The 26,032-nt window shown below is 35.4% G+C and overlaps 1 protein-coding gene across 1 annotated transcript in view; it reads right to left on the bottom strand.

The window, feature by feature from the left end:
* Positions 1 to 6,944: 6,944 nt before the first annotated feature.
* Chic (profilin chickadee) overlaps positions 6,945 to 26,032 on the bottom strand; it is a 38,476-nt gene continuing 19,388 nt past the window's right edge. The window contains exons 2-3 of the mRNA XM_077426113.1: positions 20,158 to 20,427; positions 6,945 to 9,616 (exon numbers count right to left, since the gene is read on the bottom strand). Coding sequence (XP_077282239.1) covers positions 20,158 to 20,427 — 270 coding nt within the window. The 3' untranslated portion in view covers positions 6,945 to 9,616. The remainder of the gene's footprint in view (positions 9,617 to 20,157; positions 20,428 to 26,032) is intronic.

The following is a 26,032-nucleotide window of genomic DNA, read 5'->3' as shown; positions in this document are numbered from 1 at the left end:
CTCGAATCTTAAAAAATGAAATTTGATTATTAAATTTGATTTCGATTCTTAAGTACGTTATGGTTAATCCCATCCTTAGCAAGAATCCGCGCTGATATCATTTCGAAGGTAATTCCCCCTATTCGAATATCGATATCAATCACGACGATGACAATGTCCCGCGATCATCAATCAGAAAAATACTGCACGTATCTCGGTATTTTTTGCCTTAAGACTTTAATAAATATATATAATAATTTAAATCGAAATCACACACACACACACACACATGATTGCGCACGGAGAAAAAGGATTTTATGCTACAAGTAGCAAAAGTTCACTATTATAACTGATCGAGATCGATAGCTGAAAAGCCATGTTTTATTTTAAAAATCTTGCCGAATTCGTTTGCTGCAAAATTATTTTTTGTTAAAATTAGTAGCAATATAATTTTTCTTAAGGAATCTTTTTGTTATCTGTATTAACAATTAAGTAATTAATAATATTTATTACGGCAGCTTAAAATATGTTGTGTCAGCAATCTTTCTTCTCCGTTTAACAGTCTGTTATCAGCCATGGAAACAAATGGAACAACTTAGTAAGAAAAAAGAATCAAGAGATCAATATCTTGATCATTCGAACTGCGAACTTCGAACTACACACCTGAATACAATGCAGCATGTATAGTTCGATATACGGGGCTTTTGTATATTTTCCTTCAAGTCATCGATGCCATGCGTCGATTGACGATGTCGGAAAACGAAAATCGTCAAGATACATTTGATTCACGCGTTACAAAACGATCCGGCGAAAGTAGCCACAATTTAACGCCACTGATGCCAAAGGACGCCAAAATGCTTCGACAATTCTCGACGAGATTGACAAGAGGTAATCGAGAGAGAAAGAGAGAGAGAGAGAGAGAGAGAGAGAGAGAGAGAGAGAGAGAGAGAGAGAGAGAGAGAGAGAGAGAGAGAGGAACTGCCTGGAAGCAACGTCATGGCAAAAAGGAGAAATTATATATCTCGCGGAAGATTGCACTTGCGCAATTATACAAATTGCATGTGTGCACGATGCGGCTCGGGGAGACCTTCGCGCGTCCTCGTTATGTTATATAAATTTTGAGATTCAGTACGTACACTCGTACCACACAGACACACACACGCACGCACACACACACACACGCACGCACACACACACACACACACACACACACACACACACACACACACACACACACACACACACACACACACACACACACACAGCGTTCACATAAAAAAATTTATATATATATATATATATATTGTATCATACGTGCTATCGTAATTTGTTTCGCCTATCTAGATTACGGTGTAACTCTGTGTAAAATTACATCACGTATGGCGCACATCTATCGCTAAGATATTGTTTAACAATGATGTTACGGTCGACGTGTTCGATCGGGCGCTCCTCCTCGCTGGGGCCGAACCGTCAAAAATGAAATTCTGTCAATGAGAAAGGGGATATCTACTTCGCAAGTCGAACATTTTCGAGGGAACGCGTTATGCAAATTTGCAACGAGAAACACTCAACGATACACATAAAAAAATGTTCCATCATCATGCCATTTTATGCGATAATGACTAAAATAGACCTTTAGAAATTCTATGAAAATTCCGTTTTTTAAATAAAACTTTTATAAAACGAGTTCGAGATGATTATGAGTCGCAACAAGTGGATCGATTGATGTTTAATAAAACGTGGATTTTACAAATTGTAAATGTATACCAAGAAAAGGGAGATTCGAATCCGGATAAATGGATAGGAGAGTAATAAAGCGCTATTCATAGAACTGACTCGAATATTGGCGAGAAACTAGTACAAAATCGATAGCTTTACTATTTCAAGGGAACATGTGGTCCCCCACGATATGAAAAATCTCACAGTATGCTGATCTCGGCGAGATCGAGCGCCCGGTGTGTCAACGCCAGCGTACCGACGAATACTGCCTCCTCCCTCCCTCCCACCCCGATAAATTTGTAAGCCGAAGTTATTGGAATTGTCCTATCCCTATGAGGGAGAGGATATAGAAATATATCGACATTTTTAGATTAAACACATATTGTGTATTTATTTGCACTCGACTCGACTGATCGTGATTGTTGCCAATAAATTTATTACGACCGGATTTATATTTTTCTTTTTCTTGGTGTTTCGCATTTGTGCCACTTCGATGCTGGGATTATTCATTACCGAATGTCATCGACATACTGATAAAATCAGTTAATTGTTAATACATTGCAATTAACGTGCACTAATTTTAGGCAATCTGATTAATCAATTTTAAACGTATGAATTTTGAACAGATTGACTGGTCGACTTTGAACATACCTCATTTAAAAACTATTATATCGGCATTTTGATACTAGGATTTTTATCTTAGAATGATCTCAAGAATTTGCCATTAATGGATATCACAATAAGTCTTAGGACATCCTGCATTGATATCCCGAATAAAATTCCTTGCAGTCGATATTCATGACTATTTATATACAGCGACGATGCTAAATAGGGAGGAAACGACATAGTCATAGTTTAGTTATGGTTATGACCTTTCGGTGAACCGTCATTTCGCGCGGAAATGCGGCAATCTTTCGCGGAAATACCTACCGCAGTTTCCGTCGATGCAATATAGCGGTAGACCGATATCTTTAAAAAAGTCGAAGACACTTGTTCCAGCGTAACGTTTTAGTAGTCAATTTTTTAAAATACCACTATTCCTTGTTTTAATCAGTATACCATCTCGTCGAATACTATTTCAGTTTCTATTTTGTTAGCAATTACATGTAGAATAGAGATATGCGAACAATTCGAATCCGAACTATTCAAAAATTTCGAATCTAGATGGTCGAATACGAATCATATATATTATCAATTTTATAAAATTACATTTCCCGTTAATGAGCAAAAATACGGTCACGTATTAACATTCAGGTGCACTCAGTATTACAACCACTCACTGAGCAGTTAAATAGTCAAAAAGCAGTCAAAAAGTATATTTCTAATTTGTTCTATGACCCTATCAAATTATGAGTAAAAATTTGAATATGCGTAAAAAAAAAAGTAATAAGCTATGAGTATTGATAATAAAGTAAACTACATTATTTTATTTTAATTTGTATAATGTGTATAATGTAATAATATGTATAATGTAATTGGATGATGTTATTGAATACTACATTAAAGTATTTTAATAATTTATCTATGATTTTTACCTAATTGTTTCAGTTATTGCGACATCAAATAAAATATTAGTTTTTTATTAAACAGTAAATATGTTTTTTGCTTCAAAAAGAATTTACATTATACACAATCAGTATTATACTTTTTTACATTAAAATATTCTCTTATTATCTACGCGTTAAAATTAAATCTAATAATTATATTATATTATTAATTAAAGATTATATTTTAACACTTCGGTTTGAAATCATTCAATTCGCTTCGATTCGAATAAAATTTTGTTTATCGATTCGATTCGATATAAAAAATCGTTGATTCGCACATCTCTATTATAGAAGATATTCGGCATGCTAATTTTTACTTTAAGAAGTTTAATGACGAAAACGATGTAAAAGGCAAACGTTTCTTTAAAAAAGAGATTAATATGTACCTACCTTGGTTGCATTTCAATTCGTCGAAAACACCGTCGCGTTCGGACTTGGCATCGATTTCGTTAGCAACTTGCTGAAACGCTTCGTATTTAGACGCAAACACCAAACGTCTTGAAGTTTGTTTTTCTTTTGCACCACTTTGTATACAAATTTATTATTCTCTCAGACACAATTTCGCTCTGTTCGATTGTGCGTCTCCCGTTTTCGTCGTCCTCATCGTCGACGTATGCAAGGGATTTTAAGAGGAAGTATATGTATTTCAGCTTTACAAAAGTTACATCTAGTTGTCCGGCGCGTATATTATATATGCTCGTTGCCCTCTCGCGCGTTGACTCTTTTCTTTTCCTTTCCCTCTTATCCCGTTATTCACATATCTCCCTCTTCCTACACGTCCCTTTCCGCGATTACTATATCGATGTCCTTTCCTCTCGCCGAATAACGCGTCGTATCTCGGCCTCAAGCCGAGAAGAGATGCAAAAATAAGACGCACGCTCTCCTCATTTATTCATATAAAATAATACCAAATAAAACTGTAGAATTCTTGTGGCAGTTGGATATAACATACGCGCATTATTAATATAACACTTTATTAGTGTAACTAATTATAATGGCAAGAGATCAACGTCGACAATTTTCGTTAAATTGTTTATCTTCAAAGGAATTTGAAGTGAAAAGTAAGTGTATGAATACGCAAAGGACAAGAAAAGAAAGGTATGTACAATAGATGTAAATATACTTTGTTTCACGTTTTTATCTTGCAAAAAACAATTTGCATCAGCCCGTTGAAGCTACTCAGCAAAGATAAAGTACTATCTTTATCTCTCTTTAAGTTTTTTGCCCTGAAAAGGGACAATGAATCAATTGAAGCTGATCGATATTGGCTAAGACTGTCGCCGAGAAGAAAGGAACGTGTGTATAATATCAATCTCCTGGATAAACGAAGAGGTACAAAAAGTGCGGAAGAGCAAGATTGATACCCGATGTGCCTGGAGCGTCTAGAAGTCATTTGGCCTTCTTTTTTTCTCTTTTTTATTACAATTATTATTTCAATATTTATTCCTTCCTTTTTGTTATCAATAAAAATCGTTACATAGTAGTTTGGGCAGCTGCTTGGCGTCAGACGAATCGACAAGCATCCAATTATAGTAGTAATAGTAGCAGAGTAGTAGAGTAATAGTAGAGTAGTAATAATTGGTAGCGGTACCGTGTGTACGTGTATGTACGTAACCTGTCTTGAATGCGTCTGTACGTGATGTGGATGCGTGCGTGCGCGCGCGCGCGTTTGTGTGTGTGTGTGTGTGTGTGTGTCTTAGCGTGTATGTGTGTTCGTGATTCCTCCATGCATCGAATAAATATGCGGAAATCTCAGATACACGAGCAGGAATTCGCAGGTACACCGACCGCTATCGCACGTCCTCTTCTATGTTTTCGAGGTAAAAAAAGAGGAAATAAGAGATCTTCCTCCTTCTCTTCCCTCTCCTTCTCTGCAGAAAATGAATACTTGTGCGATTTTGATAGCGGCAACGATGGTATTTGCCATGTGAAGTGTCTCGTGCGTATGTTAAACACGCGTTTCACTCCGCGTCGACTTCCTCGTCTGGGTCGGAAAGCCGGAAACCAATCCGAAAGGATGCGGAGACAGGACGCGAACCCGAAAGATAAGATGACCACGCGACCACGCGTGAGGCCGGCGTCGAGCGGGTAAACGAAGATAAAGGGAAACGAGTCGAATAAAAACGCCAATTAAAAATTATTAGGCAATCCCAACAACGGCTGCGACAAACCAGTCGCGAACACCATGCGCCAACTCGCTATCTAAAGGTCGAGTTTCAATACCGCGATTTTTTACGCTCAAGCCGCGCGATTGCAGCCGCGCGGCACTAATCGCGCGACAGCAGTCGCGCATACTGTTGTCAAAAACGCGATGAGAGTCGCGCGATTTCACAAAGAAAAATAATTATTCTACAGCTAAGGAAAGGAATATTTTATTTCTTTGAAGTAAGTTTTCTTATAACGAAGAATATTTTCTTATTAATAGTTTTAAAATATCTTGACACAAGTCTTTGAAAAGCCAGAATCTTATTTTGAATGAATGTAATACTTACGACTTTTTATGGTAGATTTCCGGATACATAACCTTATCAAATACTTAATCTGCAAATCTACAATAAAGTCATTATAAGCATTACATTCAAAACAATATTCAAACAATATTCAAAATCTACCATAAAGTCATTATAGAATGATTATTTTTCTGTGTGCAGTCTTCTATGAAACATGGAGGAAAAAATTTTAATGTTTTTTCATGCTATTAAAGAAAAAGAAGAGAAAGAAATTACACATTAATATTACAATATTATTTTGTGAAAGCTATAGAAGTGCTCCAAATGATTTGCTTATTGCGAGAGACAGAAAAATTTCAAAAAATTTTATAATTTTTATCTTGTGGGTCATATATAACCATTTACAGTTGTTCACCAATTCACACAGCATAAAATCATTCACGTTGTGGAACGTTAATTTAATTAAAAAGTAGAACTTGCCAAAATATTAACGACTAAAGTGCTCCAAATACAATTGAGTGAACTGAGCCGCGCGGCTAGACTGCTCCAGGAGCAGTTGAGTCGCGCGATTCTGAATCGCGTCGCCACAATCGCTAGAGTCGTACGACTAAAAACGCGAGATTGGCAATAGTATTACATGCAAAGCAGAGATTAATCAAAGACGCGCGGCTGCAATCGCGCGGCCTGAGCGTCAAAAATCGCGGTATTGACACTCGACCTTACCGCTGCCGGAGATATTCGAGGATACTAGTCGGATCGGAAGCTTCCGTTAATTTGATCGTGCATCTTCCGTCGACACAGTCGGATAAGAAATAGGATGGTCTTGTAAGTATATCAAGCTGTATCAGAATTTAATATATTTTTATATTAATATTTAATATAAAACAGTGAGATATCTAATAATCGCGAAACATTAAATATTAATTAACATTTCGGCATTCTTGTATAACGCATATCGAGACCAGGCCGCCGTTTTTTTCTACACAAATATATAAATTAGAATTAATCGAGAAAAGGATTTATCTCTTCACTCACTTATTATCGCTGCTGTTTCCGCTCGAACGTGTCGCGAATTAGGCTCGTTCAATGGGATCCCCTTCGAGAAATCCCGCTATCGATATACCTGCGAATGCATCTGCCGTGTAAAATTTATTTATTCTCGCATGCACTTGTAAATGAGGCAATACGTGTGTTATGTATGTGTGTGTGTGTATGTGTGAATGTTTATATATACGCTGATGTAAATGTGTTCTTTTTTTATGCATCTCTCTCTCTCTCTCTCTCTCTCTCTCTCTCTCTCTCTCTCTCTCTCTCTCTTTCTCTCTCTCTCTCTCTCTCTCTCTCTCTCTCTCTCTCTTTCATTCACACACTCTTTCTTTCTCTCTCACCATCTTGTCGATAAAAATCTCAGCAGTTTATGACACATCGTTCGCCATTTTGTTTTATTCTTCTTACACATAGCAATAATAAAGACAGTAAATAGCTAAAAGGACCGTATCGATTCTTGAGGGAATGGGGGAGACGGCCAGGATTGCGGCCAATCCATGCCGTATCACCCGCTGCCGCATGCTCGCCCGCATCGTCATCATTTTATCATCAGCATCATTACTATTATCGCCGCCGCTATCGTTATCGCCATCATCATCGTACCTCCGCTCTCTCTCTCTCTCTCTCTCTCTCTCTCTCTCTCTCTCTCTCTCTCTCTCTCTCTCTCTTTCTCTCGCTTACCTTGTCGCATCTTCTCCCTCCCTCTCACGCATACACACGCGTGCGCGCGCACTCCACACGTTCACGTTCTGTCAGCATCTCTCCCCCTCCCTCTTTTTTATTCCCCACGTTCTTTTGTTTACCTTTTCTCTTTCTCGTCATCTATAGCTGTTATTTTTACGACTCGATCGTCACAATCGATCGTTCTCTGACTTCCCCTCACTCTCGATCACACACATACAAAATACGCAAAAACGCACACACCTCTCTCTCTCTCTCTCTCTCTCTCTCTCTCTCTCTCTCTCTCTCTCTCTCTCTCGTTCTTCGCTTTCTTTTTACACCTCGCGCGCACGCGTTTACTCTTTCGTGCTCCACAAAAAAGATAGTAAGCCTAACACACAACAGTTTATTTTTTTTTTTTATTATCATTACTTCTCTCTCTTATATTTAATTCATATGTGTATTTGTATCGTTTCAAGCGAAATGCCATGTAAACGGTTACAAAATTTCGCGTCTCTCTCTCTCTCTCTCTTTCTCTCTCTCTCTCTCTCTCTCTCTCTCTCTCTCTCTCTCTCTCTCTCTCCCCCTCCCCTCCCTCTTTCTCTCTCTTCTTTTCTTCGCTTTGATATCTATCGATCGATCATTATTGTGTCTTTCTCCGTGCACGCGTAAAGTTGGTGCGTGAACGAAGCGACTGTGTACACTTTGAGTGTGTTAAATACATGCTACGAGACGATATCGATCGCTTCCGCGCGTACATCACATTATGTTCGTACGATATTTCTACGTACGTACGTTCTTCACGAACGGTGACAAAGCAATTATCTCTAATAAATTCAGGCTCGAGGGACTGCATCCTCGCTGAAGCGATCGACGCTCCTCCTTTTTCCGGAAAACATAGCTGAACGCGTGTAACGCAGAAGAAGTGGCGGACGATGGCAATGTCGCGTCCCGTTCAATGCCGTTCGTCCCGTGACGAATCGCGACGCACGTCACGGATCCATTGCAATTCGTGCCTTTTCGATGGGACAAAGACACGCGGATGCCAGACTCCGTTTGCGAATCTCGCAATCGTCGTTGGATCCATATAGTAGCCAGGAACCGCACATACGTCACAATCCGCTGCGCTTTTTCGTGTTTTCGCGCAATGTCTCACTCTTATAAAGATTTTGTGTGTGTGTGTGTGTGTGTGTGTGTGTGTGTTGTGTGTGTGCGCGCGCACACGTTGCTTCAAGCGCCGCGACGCCGTCAGGATCCACGACGTCGATAACGTTCCGTGACGTGCGTCGCCAGCTCGACACGGATGGCGGGTGCTATCGTCGATCGCGTCAAAGCCACGCCATCGATCCTCGTCACCTCTCCGCGCAACGCGTCAGAGCGCTTCAGACGCGATCTCTCGCGTCTCTCGTTTGCGCGTCACAGCCGTCGAGACTCGTGTTGCGCGAATAATGTTCGGGGGGGGGGAGAGGGAGAAGTTGGGAGTATATAGGTAGGTAGGTAGGTAGGTAGAGAGCAGATGTGGCAACGTGACATCGGTATCGGTATCGGTATCGGTATTGATATTGATAACCGCCGAAGTTTCCCCCGCGATCTCCGACGCTCGTCGCAGACGACGCACGACGCGACAGTATACGCGAGACACGCGTATCCTACGAGATATTCACGCGTAGATGCTTAAGTACGTATACGTGTACGACCGAAAAGGAGGGGGGGGGCGGAGGAAGAAGAGAGAAGAAACGCGGGTTTGTGTGTAAGCGGCGCGAGCGTAGCGATAGAGAGCGCGGGAAAAGAGGGTTGAAGACTGAGGTTCGGAGAAAGGAGGAAATGGGAAGGGTGCGTCGTTGTTTACGTATGGTGGTGCGTGTACTCGGCATGAACTCGCGCGTGCCTTCCGTCCCGTTCTCTACGTCGCCTTAAAGAAACGAAGATCGAGGAGGAGAGAATGATGACTGGAGCAGTAATGATAGTTGCTGTTCTCGACTATGTGTTGTTTTGCTGTTGTTTTATTGTTGTTGTTGTTGCTGTTGTTGCTGCCGCTGCTGTTGTTGCTGCTGCTGCTGCTGCTGCATTTCTTCATCGTGTGTCGCGCAGGGCGTGCGGCAGTTCCGGGGCAACTCGTGCGGCATGGCGCATGTTTCATTCGCTGTTCATTAAAATAATCGATCGTATCGTTTATTATTAATATTAGATATTTGTGTTGGGTCCCAGAGGTTACTGTAACAGAAAACAAGATTAAGGTGCGGGTTAGTCGGCTACGGGACGCCATTCGTGTCTACACGCTACCTCGTTTCCGTACCCGTTCTTTCGTTCTTTTTTTTCTTCTACATATTGTAATTTTACAATAGTGAAGTATGTTAGAAGAAAAAACTCTGCTAGTTTAATTTTATTCGAAGAAATATAACAGATTGTTTAATTAATGGAAGAAAATCCACGTAACCACAAAGTAATAAAAAAGCATTCAAAGAAAGGAGTTATCATTCTCTCCAGTTTTATCGACGCTCAACACAATTTCGCTTTTGATAAAAATGTTCTATCACAATTTTGGGAAATTTGAGAAATACCCAAAATATCAATTTTCATTAAAAAAAAATTGTTTTCTGCATATTTCGACATAAAATAATTGCATATACACATCTAAATGTAAAAAAAAAGTATTTAACGTATAATACAGTCCTGGCACGGATCAGAATAGATATTTGTGATTGCGCAAATGTCGAAAGTTTCCTAATTATGCAATCATTATTGAATTATATTATTTATTGTATTATTTATTATACATAGAGTTTCTTAAGTAAGTACAAAAATTGAAGGGAATATTGGCTTATTTTACGAAGAAAAAGTCCTATAAACATTTGCTCTAAACTGCTTTGTTTTTAAAATATACAAAATCACCCATACACACGCCCCTGAAGGTGGATCTAAAAATGTTTCATCAATACTGGAAAATGGTTCTTAATATTACATGTACGCATACGAAATTTAAATAAAATATCTTTAAACGTTTTCCCGATTTTCGAAATTTTCATATTTTTTTCACAACTTTGACACCCTGCATTTTAAAAACAAAACAGTTTAGGGCAATGTTTACAAAACCTTCTCTTCCTAAAATAAGCCACGGAATATTTCCTTCAGTTTTTTATACTTACTTAGGAAACACCTTGTATTATATTATTATAATTTTCCCAATATCCCTCCCGATCTTATAAAGTCATCCAATTATACTAAAAATAAAAAAACATACTGAAACTGTACACCAAACAAATATAAACTAAACCACGTACTATAACTACAAAATACCAATAAAAACGATAAAAGTCTATACAAATGATAAAAATGTCAATAGAAACTAACTTGGAAATCGTGCACTATAAAAAAACATGATGATAAAATACGAGTAAAATGATACTTTGGGTTTATTTTATTTTTACAAATAACCTTTTGTATCGATATGTTTCGAAATATTGATTTCAAGTCCTCCAGTCGCAGTCTGGAATTTAAACAAACAGAAAGAAGAGGATGAATCATTGTAAGGTAAAAGATTGTAACGTCAAATAACATCAAAATCTTTAGTCTTTTCCGTAAAATCATGTTTTTTTATGTATTTATTATGCATCTTTTTGTGTGAAACATTAAACTGATTTTTATAATTTTCTAAAAATCTTTTCAGAAATGACTGAATTATAATTCGACCGTTTGTCTTTAAAACATTATAACTGTATCAAAAACTACGAGCAATAAAAATTGTAAAAAATTGCTTATTTTTTTCACATTATAATTACAATTCAGATGGAGTTTATTCAAGAAAAAGTATTGATTACACTACTGCCTATTACATGAAAAAATAATATTAAAATTTCGAATATGTTGATGATTTATGAAAAAAGAGATATAAAGATATAAACCCCTTTGGCCGCGCCTATAATTTTTTCGAAACTACGTCCTCTCTCTTAAGATTAAAACTGTAGAAAAAAGACTTCTATCAAAGGAATTTTATCATACATAATAATTATATTAAGATGTAATAAAATTAACACAAAACAAACATAATAGTCGCAATTATGACATGAATAAAATCAATTGTCTAACAGTTCGAAAAAATAATGAATATTTTAAATCTCTATTTTCTCCCACTTCTCTGTACAATAATTAAAAATGATATCCACAGAGAAAAGAATCTTGCTACTGTCATAATTTTTACTGTATACTCAATGTGAAAACTTCGCTGCCATAATCAATTATTTGATATTACAATCAAAAATATGGATTAAGAAATGCTATTATCGAATAACTTTGTTTGTAGAAATTCAAATTTGCTTCTAAAGCAAATTTAATCTGCCGTTAAAGGGTTACACCACTGTAACTGTCCATTTTCTTTGGTATTTTTTTTTAGAAAAGAATTAAATATATGGTCAAAAGAACTTTTAGGCTTTATTAGACATATATTAAAGTATGTAAAAAATTTTATTTGTTAAAAAAATGCAAAATGGCGGGGCACGAGTCGCTATAGCACTACTCCGCGGCACGCGGCATAAGTCCAACAATTTTCATTCTATTCACTCCAAATTTTGACCATATCTTTAAAATAACATTCCGAAGAGAAATAAATACTGGATTTTCGATAAGTTGATTCTAACATTATTTATTGACAAATAATTGCCTCTTTTTTTGGTCAAAAATTGAACTGTTTACTTCAAATGCTCGCCAATCACACAAAAATTAATATTTTTAAAATCCCCTATGTATTTCTCTAGCTATACTCACGTAGATTAAGAAAAAAAAATTTTTTTTTTCCAGATTCAAATTTGCGTCAGTTATACTGCGTGCCGCAGAGCGCGTCAAATTAAACAATGCTTCGCGAGAATGGCTGCAGCGTCGCCATTTTGTACTATTAAAAAATAATAATTTTTTTTGAACACTTAAAAACATGATTAATAACATACTCGAATATTATTATCTTCTTACTTTTCCTTCCAGCCAAAAAAAAAAAAAAATCGCAAAAAAACGCTTTATTTTAGACTTCTATACAGTGGTGTAACCCCTTAAAGCAAATATGTTTCGCTATCAAAGCAAAAAACAGTTTCTTATTAAAATGCAAAATAACTTACAAAGACTCAGCATAAGATTTTCAACAAATAATATTTGTATTCTCAGCCAATATTTTTACTCTCTGCGTGAAAACCAACGGCATCTGCAAACTATATTTCCCAAAATCAAATCTTTCTTTCTCCATACTTGGACTGTATATCTTATTCACATATTATCATTTATTATACTGATAGCGAAAAGTTACTTGCACTTTGTACACCCGTTTCCAATTAATGTGGAAAATAAACAGATATGCAAAGTGCGCAGCTTCATCGATGACGATCAACACGAGACGTCAAGCGAACGAGTATCCATGAAAATTTACGAAAAGGCGACGTCTCGTCTTGTTTTTAGAAAAAATGTTTATCATCACCGTGATGCCTAGAAACCCAAGCGAATGCGTGTGACGCGATTAGTCATCGACGCAAGCTGATATCAAGCTAAAATGGTCACCGAGAATTATCCGTCTATGAGTCACGCGGAATCCGCATATCGCGTCACGCGCGTTGCGCCTGACAACCGAGCATCGAACTTGGATAAAGTTATATCGTTATCGAGGGAATAAGGAAGTTCCCTCAATCGGGAAGATTTCGGGAACTTCGGTGATATGATATAACGATGGTTCACAAAAGTCCTTCAAATGTTGAGAATGATGGTGAAAACTAACTGTAGTTGTATAGTTAATTATTCTGGAGAATTACAAAAATAGAACGATAGTTGAATGCAAACATTGAAATTAAAATTAAATTAATTTATATTTATTATCGTTATATTAATTTAACGCGTTACACTGATGATTAACTAAAGTTAGATTAATTTGCACCAGAGAAAATTAATTTTTAAATGCAGTATAGTGTAGTTTTAAAGCAGATCCGACATGTGTCTATATTTCTGTATAAAAATCCTATATTTTCTATCATGAATCTAATTATAGTATTTATAATTCGATAAATAAAATTTATAGACTCGTCCATATTGTTCTTTATATAAGACATAATTATGGCTCCTGGGTAGTCACGGTGGCGCCGTACCGTCGCGGCAGAAATAAGAACTCTCTCCAATGGAGAATTCTGTCCTTTCTGACATGTTGACAACCTATTTTGCGTTGCGTTAAATTTCTTTATTATTCGCTCTGTACTTGTGCTGTAACGTTTAACGTATTCGTGAAACTCGTAAAATTGACCGTATGGTAAGATTTGCAAGAAATACATATGCGGAAGAAACATTCTCCACTCCTTTCAAAAGTCGTCAAACGGTTTGTTTTTCCGTATGTTTAGGCTTCGTTTTATGGCTGTTTGTTTATTGTCGAGGGAAAAGAATAGTATCCGGTCAATTTTAGAAGTGTGCTGAAACGATCTATAGTAATTTTTTATTGAAATGTCTTTTTATTTCGGAAAATGCCGCAACATAAAATAGGTTAATTTCTCGCCTCGATAGCAAGAAATTCAATATGGCCGCGGTGACTATAACCCAGGAGCCTTATGGACAAAAAATAATAATCATGTCGTCAAAATTATCGAAATCGTGTCGCTTGATTGCGTGACGAACCAACAGTAAAAAAATTGCATCTAATCTTGATCTATTCTTGTTATAAAATTCATAAAATTTTAATTTTTATTCGAAAAAATATGAATTAATAATATATACATAAAAAATGTTCCAAAGATGTGTCATCATAATAGTCTTTTAATAACAGATTCTCTGGTCACCGCGGAATCGATTCTTTCTTAAGGTAATACGTCCGTAAACTTAATTATTTTCTTAGGAATCTTGTAAAATTTGGATAGCATGTTAATGTAAACATGCTCTACACACACATGTGCAATTAAAAAAAGATTGACCGTACCAAAGTTGAAATAATGAAAGTCAAAATTAGCACTTTTTACATGTCATAGGACGAAAACGTTTCCCGATATCACGTTTCTAATTGTAAATATGAAACTATTCATATGGTTTTAATGCATGGAAAACAAGAAAACGATAAAAGAGATTTGCAAAAATATATATTCTTCCAAAAATACAAGACCTTTGACCGTCTTTTTTCGGAGCAATTGATACGTAAAGTACACAATTTCTGATAGCGCTGGACGCATATCACAGCTAACCTTTGAAGATCTAATAGCACACATTTGCAAATATTAATTCATAAGAAATTCCTTTTCTTCAATTGCTTGTGACTCGAAAATTATAAGATATTTTATTTTTGCTAAGAAAAATTTTACCAAATTGGCCAACAAATCTGTTATTCAAAAGACATCCGGTAATTTTGGAACACTTTCTCTATATGTATATGTGTGTGCGTGATGGGCACGTATTAATAATTAGATTATTTAGAATTTATGTACAGTATGTTTAATTTAATTCCTTAACTTCTTCCTACATATTATTATCCCAAACATATGCAATCCCGTGTATTTTTTTTAGATTCACAAATATATATGCGGTTGAAACCATAATATTATATTTCTACATTTTGTTCTACATTTTGTTCTGCATTAAAAATGTTTTACACAGTATATTATCTAATATAAATTATCTAAACATAAGCAAATAAAAAGTATTGCTCGTGTTTTGTACACATAATACCAAAAAAATATGAATGCTAAGGGGTTAAGCACCTGAAATTTATTCTAAATAATAAGAAAAAATTAAAGCTATAAATGTTATGGTTTCAAGGAGCATATAACGTAGTGGCAATACTTTTCTCGCACGAGGAAGTATGAGGAAGATTTCAAGAGCATTTCGATTTTTTTAAATGGAATCATAGGGGAGACCGGAGCTCGTTGGCACCGTTTTTACAATTTCGGTATTTGAGTTTTTATACAACTAATTATCATAATTAAACAGTACTAATATGATAGAGAAAAGCTTTCTTTACATTTTCATGCTAGGAACGCTCCTGTATACCGTATAGTTTCTTTGTAATAAATGAAATATGAACATGCTGCATTGTGGCCAACTTTCCCCGATAGTAGGGTAAGTTGGCTATGCGACAAAAGTCCACGTTAAATTAATGAATACGTAATAGAAACACAAAACGGATAACACATACGTACTTCTTGATAAAGATTGTATCTTTTAAAGTTATTTTGTAATAATCGAATATCAAAACGTTGTTGCAGAAAAATAATTGTGAACTATTTTAGATGTAGCTTTCTTCATCATAAAAATATTAATATAAATATATATTTAGCTTCTATCAGCACTGTAGATAATAAATCACGTGCTCAAACTGATCTCACGCGCACGGCAACAACAAGCCAAGCTAAGCGTGTCTTGATATGAGCCAACATACCCCATCCCTCCATACGTTTTATTTCAGTCGTTTTATTACAATAAATTACTATTGTTAGTCAAAATAACATGTCGTCTAGTAACAGAAACTTTTCTTTTAACTAATGATACGTCATTTGACTTACTTCTCAAGCTGAAGAATATTAATACGATATTTTGAAACGCTCGAAAATTTTACTTGTCACCTCTTGAATCAGACTTTTCTCTTTTTCTATTGTAATACTTGTCTGATTAAAATAAAACTTTGTGAAAAGTACCTATGTCATATAATTGATAACTTTTCCATTGTTTTTTTCGCTATAAATACATAAACGGAACGCATTGCCAACTTGCCTCTTGTGCCAACGAGCCCCGGTCTCCCCTATGACTTTTCTTATATAATATATCCCTCTACATATATTTTACATACAAAAATACTAATTATAAGATAGAATTATAAAGAAATAAAAAAAGATTGCGAGATATCTAAAATACAACACATCCCAAGAGATATTAATTTTTAAATAATCTTACCCTACATGTATATAATTCACAGAATAATAAAACAAATCAGTTAATGTAAAAACAAAACATATTTAATAATTGCATATCGCAAAGTGCATGCGCTTCTTAAACTTTATCTTAATACATTTATATGATGCAGAATGACACTGATAAAGAATCTTATGTAAGAAAAATCATATGGTTCCATTTTAAAAAATCGCAATAAAGTCGTGTTTCCAACGAAAGTATCACGTCATAATGTGATCCTCGCGTGCGAAACCATATAAAATCATGTAACTTCAATTACTTTCTATTATTTAAAATAGCAAAGATATTCAAGGTGCTTGAGGAAGTTGTGATACCGTGTGTAAAAACTACCCTGAATAATTTAAATCTTATACTTTCCAAAAATTACATTGGCAAAACGTTTGAACGTAGAAACGTGATAATTTAGAAGCCCAGTAGTTTAATCATTAGTTCGAATTTTCATTACAGAAAATTCGCGCTAATGCGCGAATGATTTCCAGAACTATTTTACAGTATGTCGCAATACTAATTCGAGACTAATTAAGCCGATTATGTTCCATCATCGGTATTTACTGTTTTCTTCGTCACGTAACGCTCCATATCGTACTTCGATTGTCGGAACGCGATACACTACGCGTATATGTGCACGTAACCACAGCTTGTATTCGAATTTGCGATACAAGAGTACTGGGCGCGAGTAACAATATAATGTGCTGACAACACGGTCGCTTGCACGACCGCACGAACATATATTGCATCTCGCTGCGAGGAATAGCCGGATAAAATCGGTTTCGCGCCATTATATTTTTCCGCTCTACGGAAGCTGGTCAGAACTCAAGTTTCACACAATATGATTGCAACAAATATGATAATGTATATAAAAATGACCTAGAATATAAGGTGTCTACTCCAAAAGATTCCTCGAAAATTCTCTGATTTTTTTAAAGAATCTTATTTTTGTTCAAAATACAACATTGGAGTATGTTTAAACGCAATTTAAAATATTATTTAACTTCCTTAGTTCTTTTTTCCTTGTACGATCGTGAAAAAATTAAGAGCAATTTGTTTTAATATCATATTGGTAAAAAAAACTATTGAAGACAAAAAAAAAGATACTTATAAAATAAATATTTTATACACGTCGCATATTTTCGCCATTTATTTCAAAAAGTATAGCCAGAACGAATAGAATCTATTGTAACTGTAAAGCATAGTGTTATTAAATTTCAAAGAGAAATTTTTTAAAATAAAATAAAATTTATCTAAAAATATATAATACTTCAGTACTAAAAACATGTTCTGATATTTCCCGAAATATCGAAACAAGACTGGTCTTGAAATTTTTTTTTCCAGAAAAGTTTTCTGTTTTTTTTTAAATATCACCTTTCCAAATGTTTCCAAATATTTTTAAAATAATTGTCTTATAATATATCTTGATTATAATAAGTATCTATTGATGAAAAATAAGAATTTTATTAAATTCTCAGAATGCACACTTATCGATACTCTGAAAGAAAAAATTTAACGAATTATTTAAGACGGATTAAATGAATTTTCCTAACAGATTGACGTTATTTGGTGAGAAATATCGCTGTGCCAAACTTAATTCACTGATCTCGCTATTATAGAATCGGAATTTTATTCTTTTATAATAAAACTTTCGAAATCAAAACAAAAGTCGACGTATTTCATTGCGAGAATCGGAATTTATCATTTGGACAATCTCTTCCCGAATCTGTTCGCAAATGCAAACTTGCGTTCGCATTTTTCTGGACTGCCGTCGATTGCAATTTACGCGAATTATAGGAACGTAGAACAAACGTGAATACTCGAAGCAACGACCTGGCCGAAGGAAAAACATTTTTTCCGATTGCAAACAGCTTGACGGGCGCGCGCGAAAACGCGCATCGGCACAATAGGGGCGTGTGCAAATGTCGGCGAGTATTGAGTGACAAGCCAATAATGATAAGCCCATATGGGCGGCGTGGGGAGAGAGGCTTGCTGGTTAAATCGAAGCGAGAGGAATCATGAATAAACGTCGTGTTAATCCGACATGTCGCGCAGATAGCGATGGGCCTAAGACACAGGTTTGAATATTTCCCAACCAACAAATAAAGAGTTAAAAATTCACGAATGCACTGGAAGTATAATCGCGCGAGAGTCTTGAATATTTTAAAAATATTATATAACGCTTTTGTTATTACTTCAGTTTATTCTCTCTTATACACATATACTCATTCGATTTCATTTTTAACAAAAAAATGTTTAAAAACATCAAGACTCTTAAGCCGGTATTCATAGTCAGATCTTATATTTAAGATCGTCTTAAGTACGATCTCAAAATGTTATGAACCAATCCACAGAGCTGTATTAGCATCTTAAGATATTACTTAAGACGATCTTGAAATAAGATCCGACTATGAATACCGGCTTTAAACTCTCAAGATTTTAAAGAATCTCCGATTTCGAATAATATTTGAAGTATAATTCGATACTTGAATGTGATAACATTTTTTTAAAAGTTTCAAAAAGAATTCGATCATCCACGCACTACATACACAGGCATCGCTGAGATTGTTAACCATTGTGCTTGATTTTATATGCGAATAGAAACGACAACAATTGAAATAAGTTATGTACAGTCCAATATCGATATTTCAATTCTGATGTCTAATTTATTCTACAGGGAACAACGCTTGCTATCAACGAGTCTCTATTTTGAACCTGTCTCTTTTTTTCAACGTTTTTAATAAAACAATTTAATCTCTTTAAATATAAAAATAAGTCGCGAAATTTTAGCACACTGTTGCTCCAGCAGTAGTTGAATGACCGCGGGGAATGAATGAGTGTTTACAAAAAATAAATCTCGCCGATCAGAAATTTGCACACTATTCAAAATAATACTTTGATTTCGAACGTACGGAAACGTACTTGATTCCGATACGTTATAATAATTTTCATTTATAACATTGCCTTATTACTCTCTAAAAGTCGAAGTGTGAAATATCACTCACAACGAGTGAAATGCAAGTGTAACGAAAAGTGAAAATTGATCCTGTGCACTTTGAGTAATTCGCCACTCTAAGAAAGAGTAAAATTGCGCTCTATAAGTTGGAGTGAAATCGCACTCCGTTTGAGTGAAAGGCCACTCTTTTCGAATGCAGTAAATCAGTGTCCATATAAGAGTGAATTATGTCACTCTACATTTTTGAGTGGAAAATTTCATTCAACAAGTCATTTATCAGTCGATCTTTAGTGTGAATCGTGATTCACTATACATATAACTTTAGAATGAGATCGTATAATCATTCCAGAGGTTCCAGAGTAGACGCTCTAAAAATTTTAGTGAAAAAAATCACTCCTAACATAGTTGAGTGTCCGCATTTACTCAAATTAGAGTGACAACCTTCTGTTTTGGAGTGATTATTGCAATCATTCTAATATATCAGTGACGAAACAACTCTATGAGATTTAGAGAGTAATTCGTTAATATTTGCGTTAATATTTTTGAATTGTCCAAATTATTTAGTATCTTACAATTTTGATCACAAAGATTTTATCTTTACTGTAAAGAAGGCAAGACCGGAAAATTTCGTTCGTGAGTGGTTGAAAAATGCTTCTAGGGGCGAATTTAAAGGAGGTGAATTAACGAGGTTACCCTTTCACTTTACGAAAGTTGCAAAAGTTTAAAAAAATATGCGATAATAAATATCTCCCAAGACCTGTAGCAGAGATTAGAATTTTTTAACTGATAAAGGATTTCTCCTCACCCTGTACCCGCGCCTCGGGGAAGTTTGCATAATAAAAGCCCCGACTCTCCGCGATCGCGACGATTACCTTAAAGTTAAAGCTATCGTCATACTGACCTAATAGCCGCAGGACACGAGGTATTCGCCCAATTTTTCAACGACAGATGCGGCTTGCTGTGGTTGTATGGGGTCCTCGTACAGGGAGACAACTACGGCTTGCGTCGTCTTCATGCAATGGACGCCGACTTTGCCCAGTTTCGCCCTTATCACACGATCCGTGCCCGACAGGTAGATGTACCTATTGCCGGCTAAGGTAACCCCCGACGACGTCAGGATGTCCTGCTCTTCGAAACTCTGCACTAATTTCGCGAGCTCCTCTTTACTTACCTAGAAATAAAGAAAATCCTCTTATCAGTATGTACAGCGATAGCATGATGATATCGTGCTTACACTACGCAAAGATCATTTCATACATATATTATATATATGTGATGTATCCCGCAAACCGTCTCGAAAAGCTCTCCTTATCGTAAAAAAATAATTATTATGGCATATTCTGTGCCAGTTTTCTCGCTTGGACATCCATGCAATTTAAATGTAATAAAGATTTAGAAAAAACAAAGATACATACTTTGATAATCTATTATTTCTTGTTAATCATAAAAGTTATTAATCATAAAAATTATACTATGTTAAAAGATATTATTATACAAGTTAGTATAAACCGTTATATATCCGAGGTAGAAAATGATTCATATTCATAATTTCTTCCTCAGTTGTTTTGATACGAGTATTATAATAAAAAAAATTGGGAAACATATTACGAGAGAAAAAGCATATTCAAACAACTGTGTTTTCAATACTACTTTATCATTACATCACTAATGTCCATTTCTACCAATGTAAATTAATTTTAATCTTCTTAGAATTAGAAAAGGAGAAAAAGTAAGTTAAACGAAAACTAAAGTTTATCTGCATTGATAGAAATGAATACAAACGTGTTATTGAATTTCAATTACACAACCATGAGCATCAGATTTTCCAAGCAGATAATCGTCTTATATTATTCATGCTGTGGTTATATTTAAAGATGCTTTATATATGTATATGTAAATCTGTATACACGTTCTATCTATTTTATTCTCACAGATAGTTCCAAATCTAATTACAGGAATGTATAAGTGCACTTGCGCATTGTGTGCTAAAAATGTTTCATTTGATAACGGAACATTCGGGCAAATCAAACATATGAAAAGAGCGTTTTCTATCTCATCACTCGTGATTTCGCTTTGATACATACAAATGCTATACCTTAAGATTAAATAATTAAACATTATGGACAGCTAAACATATATTAATAATTAAATCTTGTATTTGTTGAATAAAATCCATTTGATGAAATTGACCAAGGATTGAGTTTATTATTGTTCAGTTCATTATCTATCTGAATATATATATTTCCATTTATCAAGACCTTTGAATAATCAAGATAATTTCGCGCACAATTGATTGAATTTGTAATTTTACAGAACATGTATTCATTAGAACATCATACATTAGAATAAATTCCCTGATATTCAAAAAAAATTTGTGTTTTTTTTTTTAATAAATTATATTATCTAAAATTTCTTATTGTCAGATCTTTCCTATTCATACGATCATAGAAAAAATTAAGAGCTATATATGTTTCAAATGTTGAAAAGATGGTGGGAAAAAGTGGAAAATTTTCATAAAATAGGCATAAGAAAAAGAAATTTCAAATAATTAAACTAAGTTTCTTACATACTAAGTATTTAATAAATTTATATCCGTAATCTACCATATCTCCGCTCGTAGGGCACGTAGCGGAATATTATAAGAGAAACCCTCCCCTAATTCGACCCCAAGCTATCGATCAAGCATACTTAGAACTTGATCCGTTCACTCGTTATCTAATCGAGATCTCAACATCTCGAGTACTCGCAACCCGTCGCGTCGCGTAAAAGAGTCACGGTCCGCGTGTACTTTGGCGCGAGACACTAAGGTAAATGCACCTATTTGCGTCTGTGCACCTATTTGCGTCCGAATCTGATTAAAAAATAATAAAATCAATTAATATCCACACTTATTGATTCATGAAAAATATTTATTCCATTCTATAGACAATATTCTATAATTGCGTCTATGTTAAAATGTGTTTCATTAAAATTAAAAAAATATAACACGGTTTCAATGTTCATAGTGCGCGCCGTGAGTGACCATCTGTGCAATGTATACGCGTGCGCTGAGGGCAAATTCTTAGTAGATCGGACGGTGAAAGTGACTGTCATTTTTGTCGTTGTTGCGGATCCTGAGAAATAATCACGAGGTAAATCCAAGTGTTTTAAGCAATCCAGCTCCACAAGCTACTCAAAACGTGTGATTTCATCACACGAAAGGTCAGTAAATTATTAATTTCACACAATAGTAGCAAAGCAGCGCAACAACATCCTAATGTTCATGCGTGCGTCCGGTTGCTTCGAATATTCAAAGTAATTGAATCGTCAGTGTATTCATGCTGAAAATTGTCGTGAATGATGCGAAAAATATCACTTTTTCGATGTGCACTGTTTTTTTCTGCGGCACAACCTATAAAGTAATATAAGTTTTATCAGACTAATTCAAGTCCACCATAACCTCTGAAGTGCAGACGCAAATGGGGGCCCTACACATTCTGTTTCTATTTGCGACCGAAAATATCCAATACATATTCGTTTTATCCATGACCATGACGGACGCAAAATAGTACAGTCAAATCGTCCTACTAGTTTGCGTCCTGACGCAAAGGGGGCAACGCAATGGACGCAAATACGTTCGAAAACTAATCAGGCGGACGCAACGACGTACAATGATACCTTCGCGTAATTTTAGAATTTTCCGGTGCAATATGTAGCAATTTGTCAAAACAAAAGCTTTTTTCCATAAAGAAATATATATTTTTCAATCAGTAATAATTTTTAATCAAATTGGAATAGATTATACTCGTTTATTGGTCTTTTATTCTGCTATAACCCTTACATGGACGCAAATAGGTGCATTTACCTTACCGTGTCTCTTGATGAAGTCATTATAAGTATCACATTTCTCAAAACATATTCTGGATCTTATAGCAAGTTTAATACACTTCAAACAAGAATATTTAATTAATACAAAAATTTGGTTTGTATATGTATAGAGTCTATATAAAGTCTATATATATATATAGAGTCTATATAGAGTCTACGGAAGAGAAGCAAATACTTCAAGAGATATTACATTTTTTTGAGAAAAGTTTATTTACAAATTTGTACTTGAATCAAGTATAAATGTTATTCATCTAGAATAATCCGGTTACTTAAAAAAAAAATTATATTCTTCACGATGATTGATTCCTTTAATTCCTAAAGTGGAACATGGGGCCTTTTAGGAGCTGTTTCAGTAATCGCTTTAAATTCAGATGTGCGACAATTTAGAATATTAAAATTCCTGGTGATCAGGTGGACTCAAACCCAGTTCTTTGTAACCACTTTACCACTACACCTCTGATTATATTCTTAGTGCTGTAGTATAAGAATAACTTTCTTTCTTCCAAACTATATTTCGTTTGTTCTAATTCTGTTGCAGGGAATTGAAAGAAACATATATGCTAAATTTTTCTATCTAATAAATATTCTTACGTCAATATATATATATATATATATATATATATATATACATGTATAATATCGTAAATATTCAAACTTATAATTCTATGCAGCATTTCTTTGATAAGATTTCATAATATTCTTGAAACAAGAATAAATTCTTCTTTTAACATTCACAAAATGATGAGCTTTTCTAACAATAAGACTTGTGACGAGTATATCTAAAAACTATTATTAAGAAAATATTCTTTGTTGAAGAAAACTGTTAAAACAAATCAAATAAAATAAGTAATTGCTTTCCTTGACTGTAAAATAATATTTTTCTGTATGCAGATACTTCCGGATAGTAGGCATTCTACTTTAATAAAAAAAAAGTCGAAGTGTGTGTGTGTGTACGCGCGCGCGTGTGCGTGTGCGCGTGTGTACATATGAGATTCTTTAGATATGCATAATGCGAACAATCCCAGTCAAATACTATACCTATATATATCATTTGAATATCACTAACTTTTTGATATATAGTATTGTCAGAGCGGACAAACTATCTTAATATCTTCTTTATCGTGTTTTGTTCACTACTGACGTTCTCGCATAAAGCCTGATCTACAATGTGCTCTTTGCTTTCTGTTTTTTGCTCTTAACCTGTTTGCGACTATCCCGTATTTCGCAATTGCATCGCGTAACGCGATGTTTTTTGTTCTCTGTCGCCTAAGTTAAAAATTGACGAACTTCAGAAGAGACAAGAAACATCACGTTACGCGACGGAATTGCCAAATACGAGATAGTCGCAAAGAGGTTAAGAGCAAAAAACAGAAAGCAAAGAGCACATTGTAGATCAGCCTTAAATCTATTGAAAACGCGGCAAACGCCAAACGGCACAACAGTACTCAGATTTCAAAGCCAAGTGTCTCAAAGTCTATTGCTCTTAACCCATTCGTGCCCAACGGGTCGACCGACATAGAAGGAAGATAATCAACGATAAGAGCCATAATTCACGTTAGCATCGATCCAATATGCTATAGCAATTGTTGCCAAGTATAGCGGTCGTCCTACATCAAGTTGGATGACGACGAGCCCTTAATCTCGTCGAAGGTAACCGCCGTAATCTCAACGTAATTCGATCTTTCACAATAAAATCATGTTTCGCGATATGAAATAACAGATTGATAGCGTGAGCTCGCTCTCGCTCTCGCTCGCTCTCTCTCTCTCGCTCTCTCGCTCTCGCTCTCGCTCTCGCTCTCTCTCTCTCTCGCTCTCTCTCTCTCGCTCTCTCTCTCGTTCTCTCTCTCGCTCCCTCTCTCTCGCTCCCTCTCTCTCGCTCTCTCTCTCTCGCTCTCTCTCTCGCTCTCTCTCTCTCTCTCTCTCTCTCGCTCTCTCTCTCTCTCGCTCTCTCTCTCTCTCTCTCTCTCTCTCTCTCGCTCTCTCTCTCGCTCTCTCTCTCTCGCTCTCTCTCTCTCTCGCTCTCTCTCTCGCTCTCGTTATTGAAACCTATCTTGGCAAGTCGGATATAAGTCAAGATTGGCCTGCGATTGATAAACCAATCATCAAGTGACATATTTAAAACCATTTGGATTAAGCTCGATCAAATATTCTTTACCTGTAAGATCGGTTCTACAATCAGTCGTATGTTGGAATCGGATGTCGAAACTTAACCGATGGTCCAAATAAGAAAAATTCGTTTGCAAAACAGAAATTCTCTCATTGGTCCATCGGTTACGTTCCGACATGAGACTGCAACATACGACTGATTGTAGACCAGGCTTTACAGTATCATAACTTAAAAGTAGTGACGTAGAGTATATTTTCACTCTGTAAGTATTTTTATGAACAAAACACTATTCAAAGTATTGTAATTGTTAAGTTGATTTAAATATTTTTCTTTTCATTTTTTTATTGTTTAAAAACGTTTGTTTTCTCTCCAGACTATTCAGTAAGTGTCGAAACGTGTACAATTTCCATTATACATGGCATCGAAAGGAGCTTATAGGCAGAAGAAATGTCGTCGATTAAAGAAAGAATTTGTTCAAGCAAAGGAAAAATATTCAAATGAAACAAATAAGATTTCTGCTCATTACGAGGATCAGTCTGGTCCAAGTGGTATACTGAACACTAAAAGTCGTACGAGTGATGAGAGTTCTTCTGACCATGATGAAAGTTTAATACCTGCATCAATATATTCTTGGGGAGAAATGTCTGGATTATCTAACAGTTTCGATCATTATTTGAGTATTTCTAGTACAGACAGTAATAATACTGGCCAAAATTTATTGAATAATGCTATAATTGAAGATGTTTTCTCTAATGATCAGAATATTCAACCTAATATTGAACTAAAAGCAAAATTAACCAAT

The sequence above is a fragment of the Temnothorax americanus genome, unplaced genomic scaffold (assembly GCF_048541705.1).
Source record: "Temnothorax americanus isolate GAGA-0224 unplaced genomic scaffold, ASM4854170v1 Scaffold95, whole genome shotgun sequence".
Lineage (NCBI taxonomy): Eukaryota > Metazoa > Arthropoda > Insecta > Hymenoptera > Formicidae > Temnothorax > Temnothorax americanus.
This window is presented reverse-complemented; position numbering and strand designations above follow the sequence as displayed.